The sequence below is a fragment of the Pteropus alecto genome, unplaced genomic scaffold, assembly GCF_000325575.1.
Source record: "Pteropus alecto unplaced genomic scaffold, ASM32557v1 scaffold76, whole genome shotgun sequence".
Lineage (NCBI taxonomy): Eukaryota > Metazoa > Chordata > Mammalia > Chiroptera > Pteropodidae > Pteropus > Pteropus alecto.
The window spans coordinates 16,422,222-16,428,074 of NW_006443138.1; the positions used below are offsets into that span (position 1 = coordinate 16,422,222).

At 34.5% G+C, this 5,853-nt stretch overlaps 1 protein-coding gene across 1 annotated transcript; it reads left to right on the forward strand.

The window, feature by feature from the left end:
* The first annotated feature begins 975 nt into the window (after positions 1-975).
* Positions 976-4,956, forward strand: LOC102878274 (ubiquitin thioesterase OTUB1-like). Its single transcript, XM_015598417.1, is given in 2 exon segments — positions 976-1,043; positions 4,479-4,956. Coding segments are annotated over 2 exon segments (546 nt in total).
* The last annotated feature ends 897 nt before the right edge of the window (positions 4,957-5,853 follow it).

Here is a 5,853-nt window from a genome sequence, read left to right on the forward strand (position 1 = left end):
ACACACACACACACACAGAGGCAACCTAAGTGAAACAAATCACCTATGTATCTTGATATCATGGATTTACAATACAAGTATTATTTTCTTACCTGCTAATGAGAAATTTAGATTAGATGACAGTCTGGCAAACTATGAAAAGAAAAAAAAATTTCTTATTACACAAGTTTTCCATACTTGGGATATAAAGCATTGTAATCTTTTATCAGGGATTTTGAGAAAATTGATAAAGTATTTATTTTTGCCGTAATAATAATTCATGCTACTGGTAATTAAACTGTAAGACTTTATTTTCCTTCTCTCACTACCCTCTCCCAATGAAAGCACAATGACCATAGTAATGAGTGTCATTTTGATTTCAGACTGTGGCCTTATTATTAACCAAGAAAAAAGTAATGAATATTAATTACATAGACAAGATTTTTCTTTTTCATGTACCAAACTTAACATTTATTTTATTTGCATTTATTTTAAAATAGACAAATATAATAAGTTCAGCATGGAAGTTAATGTCACATGCACAGTCCAAAATGTGGTTCATAAGCTTTCAACTGCTCTGGTTTTCTTGGTTTGGAGTGGAATCTTCACCTATTTTCATGTTCTTGTCTTCTGATGAGATGAACTAAGTTCATGAAAACCTGCAGCCTTTTGCATGCATTACTAATTCCTTTCAAATGCCACCTCACTTTTCTTGGTTATGGCATATCTCTCAGGGTTTGATGCATATCTCCAATCTCTGGCTATATATAGAAGGGAAGGATCTGATGGGGCTATAGTTTGACAGTATTATGGGAATCTCAAAAGTCAGTATTCAAAAATGAGCAGGATGTAGTGAAGGAGTAAGAAAGGGAAACTACTAGAGCTTTGAGTACAATGTTAACCAAAATCCAAGCCAATCCTTGCCCCCGTGGAGTTTATAATCAAGATGGGTAAACAAATTAATTAAATAATCATACAACAAAGAAAATGTACATGATGCCTAGAGAATTTGTAATTGGAGAGCTGAACTGGCCTGAGAAGCCAGAGAAGGCTTCCCTGAAGAAGTAATACTTGAAATCTGTTGGGTGAGTGGGAATTAAGTGGGCAAGGGAGCCAGGTTCTTCCTATTTCCAAGCAGTAGGACGTGCTTGTAGCTGAGGAGAACATCTCATTTGAACAAATAAAAGAAGTCCAGTGTTATTGGAACAGAGGAGAAAGAGAGAGCAATTGAGAAAAACCCTGGAAAAGAAGGTGAGGTTAAACCACAGTCTGGCTTATAGAACAGGATAAAGATTTTGGTCCTGAATCTGAAATCGACATGAAGAAATAAAGAGTTTTATTCAAAGTGATGACATTAACAAATTTATACTTTCAAAGATCATTCTGGCTGCAGTTTGGAGCTCTATTTTGCTTACTTTTTATCGATATGCCCATTTTGGAGCCCAGAGTTGTTACAAAGTATAAAAGCAAATTACTCTTCCATCACACTGAATACATCAGAGTGCATGGTGACTTATTTTCACGTGTATTTCAAATTTAAGTTATTTATTCCCACCTCTCATGCCCAAAGCTGTTTAGATTACCATGGAGATGAGTTGTCTACAGTTATTCCATCACAGTAACTAATCTCAACTGGCAAGCTTCTTTTGGTGTTACCTGCCTCTGGAATTTATTAAATTAAATCTATGTTTTCCTTCTACAAAAAAATAATGCAAACTCCTACCTTAAAATTTGGGTGCTTAACATGGCATCCGAATCATTTTCTCTTCAGAGAGAAGCTCCAGGTTTTGAATTCCCTACTGGCTGTGGATAGCAGCAAAGAGGGTGAGAGTAAGATTTATGACAAGATTGTTTCTAAGTATCTCCTACCCACTTATATGTGATTTTCTTCTCATTTTCCTGATGTGTAGACATCTCTCAGCCAGCATTCAATTTTTTTTAAGAGGAAATTGTTCCATAAGTAGCTGTGGACTAATTATGTTTGTGGAGGGAGGTGAGTTCAGGATCTTTCTGCATTGCCATCTTGAACCGAAACCCCTTGAGATGTCAAAAGACTTCTCTACTTTTTGAGCTAATCCACTTTTTTTCTGACTATTCCTAGTCATTTCTGGTTAATGCCAAAGCCAGTCCTCCTGCCATTTTAGCTCTGTTGTCTTGGAATATCTCATTCTGTTCTTGAAATTTCCACATGGGAGAATCCTGGTGTTTTTCTAATGCAATTTTAACCTTTGTTTTTATCTTCTGCAAGTTTCTGACCAGATTCAGGATACACAGACAGTTCCAAATAAGATAATCCCAAAGAGAACCACACCAAGACATAATACAATTAAAGTCTCAAAAGTTAAAGACAAGGAGAGAATGTTAAAAGCAACAAGAGAAAAACAACTTGTTTTAGGAAACAACAAGGGAGCCCTCATAAGACTGTGAGCATATTTTTCAGCGGAAAATTTGTAGGCCGGAGGGAGTGAAATGATATATTCAAAATGCTGAAAGAAAAACCTTTCAGCCAAGAATATTCTACCTGGCAAAGTTATCATTAAGAAGGGAAGGGCAGATAAAGAGTTCCAGACAAGTAAAGCTAAAAGAATTTATTTTCACTAAATTGGCTTTATAAGAAATGTTAAAGGGACTTCTTTAAGCTGAAAAGAAAGGGTGCTAATTAGTAATAAAAATACATATTAAAAAAAATCTAACTGGAAAGGTAAATATATAGAAAAGTAGTGAATTAATTACTTCTAAAGCTAGTGTGAAGTTAAAGAAAAAATGTAAAAGTAACTATGATTACAACAATTAGTTAAGGAATACACAAGACAAAAAGATGAAATATGTGATATTAAAAACATAAAATGTGGAAGGAGAGAGTAATAATGTTGAGCTTTACAAGGGAATAAAAATTAAGTTGTTATCAACTTAAAATAGACTGTTATAGACATGCTGTTATATCTAAACCTCATGGTAACCACAAAGAAAAATCCTATATTAAATACACAAAAATATAGAAAAAAGGATATCAGCATACCATTAGAGAAAGTTATCAAGCCATAAAAGAGAGCAAAAGAATAAAGGAACAGAGAGGAACTATGAAAACAGCCAGAAAACAGTTAGTAAAATGGCAGTAAGCACATACCTATTGATAATTACTTTAAATGTAAATGGGACATATCTCCAATCGAAAGACATAGAATGGGTGAACGAATAAAAATTAAAACAAGACCCATCTAGAAGATGCCAATAAGAGACTCTCTTTAGATGTAAGGACACACCAAGACTGAATGTGAAGGAATGGAAAAAATATTTCATGCAAATGGAAACAAAACAAAACAAAAAACAAGAGTAACTATACATATATTAGATGAAATAGACTTTAAAACAAAGACTGTAATAAGAGACAAAGGAGGGTGTTACATAATGATAAAGGGGTCAATCTAACAAGAAGATATAACATTTGTAAATATTTATGCACCCAACATAGGAGCACCTCTATATATTAATCAAATATAACAGACATAAAGGGAAAAAATAGAAACCGATAAAATAGTAACAGGAGCTTTTAATACCCTGCTTATATCAGTAGATAAATCATCTAGACAGAAAATCAGTAAAAAAACATTGACCTTAAATGACACGTTAGACCGCGTGAAGCTAATATTAAAGAGGACCTGGTGTTCCAGCGCTTCACCAAGTTCACAATTAAAGATTTCCACAACTGTTAGACCAGGTGAAGCTAATATTTTATATATATAAGACATTTCAATCAAAAGCAACAGAATATACATTTCTCTCAAGTGGACATGGAACATTTTCCAAGGTAGAGTATATGTGAGGCCATAAAACAAGTCAATACATTTAAAAGGACTGAAATCATGTTAAAGATCTTTTCCAATCACAATGATTTGAAACTATAAATTGATACCACGAAGAAAACTGGAAAATTCACGAATATGTGGAGATTAAACAACATGTTACTCAACAACCAACTAATCAAAGAAGAAATTTAAAAAGAAATAAAAAAGCATCTTGAGACAAAGATGAAAATGTATCATACAAAAATTGATAGGATGCAGCAACAGCAGTTCAAGAGGAAAGTTCATAGTGATAAATGAGTACCTTGAAGAACTAGAAAAGTCTCAAATAAACAACCTAACTTTATACCTCAAGGAACTATAAAAAAAGACAAAGCCCAAAGTTAGTAGAGGGAAGGAAATAACAAAGGTTAGAGCAGAATTAAATAAAATAGAGGCTAAAAAGGCAATAGAAAATATCAATAAAACCAATATCTGGTTTTTGAAAAGATAAACAAATCTGACAAGACTTTTAGGTAGACTCACCAAGAAAAAAGGAGAAGACTCAAATAAAATCAGAACTGAGAAATATGTTACAACTGAATACACAAAAACACAAAGAATCATAAGAGACTGCCATGAACAATTGTACACCAACAAATTAGATAACCTATGTGTTTATTCTGACATACCTGCTTGATTATGCCATAATTGCAGTAGTTCAAAGCTGTCTGCCAAGATTAAAGAGGACCTGGTGTTCCAACGCTTCACCAAGTTCACAATTAAAGATTTCCACAACATATTCACAGACTTGATTGAGCAGGTAAAGAAGCAGACCTCAGTAGCCTATCTGCTGGCCTCCTTCAATGACCAGAGCACCTGCAACTACCTGGTAGTTTACCAGCAGCTGCTCACTTCAGGCCACCTGCAGCATAACAGCAAGTTTTCTGAGTACTACATCAAGGGTGTGTGAACTGTGAAGGAGTTCTGCCATCAGGAGGTGGAGCCCATGTGCAACAAGACTGATCACATCTACATTATCACGCTGGCCCAGGCCTTCAGCGTCTCCATCCAGATGGAGGACATAGACCATGGTGAAGACAACACCACCAGTCTGCACATTTCCTCTGAGGGCTCTGAGCCAAAGTTCTACCTTCTCAGCTGGCCTGGACACTACAGTATCCTACTGTGTTAACTACAGTAATAGAGTTAACCTTGACCTGTAATGACCCTGCCTGCCCTCCCCTCTGCCAGGAGCTAGACATGTATGGAGGGTTTTTGTGGTTGTAAATGGTCATATTTCACTAGCTCCCTCTCTTTTTCTGTCATACAGCATTTCATGTTTTACTAAAGGGGATGCTGGTGGTAAAAAAAAAAAAAAGCAAGAATGCCAGTCAATATACAAAAATGTATATAAAATATAATAATTTTAAAGATTATTGCTATGACTAGTGCACTGTTTTTTGAAATGTGCCTTAATACATGGAAATAGGAAAATAAGTAAATATTATCCTATGCTCAGTAATTCAAAATTTTTTTCTGAGTAAAATGTGGTCGTCTGCTAAAAACACCAATGTAAAGCCATATATCATACTTTTAATATGAGCTTTATTTAGTTTCTAACTCCTCTGAGCTATCTTATTTCATTAATTAATTATCACTTTTTCACAAATCTTGATAATGGAAAAAAATTGTATAATTTGTGTGACTAGGAAATTAATAAATAAAGCTAAGAAAATATGTCATCAAAACACAGTTAATTCTAAAGTTCTTTTTTCCCTGGTCCCCTTGTATAAGTTGAACACATTTAAATTAAACTAAAGTACCAACTGTCCTGTCTGGACAAGTCTTGCCAGTCTGTCACATATCTGCATCCCCTGATGCCATTTGTCATTTCTCCTCTCAATTTGTAGAAGCTCTAAAAATATATTTTTTAATTTTCTAAGAATAGTGGCATTAATATCTTGAAACAGCAACATTATTTTTAAGTGTTGGTTTCTGTACTCTTTTCTGGTAAAACTAGCTCCACACTTCCACCCAGTGGGGTATCTTCACAAAAGGATTACAGAAAAAAAGAGGAGGTAAAGAATGG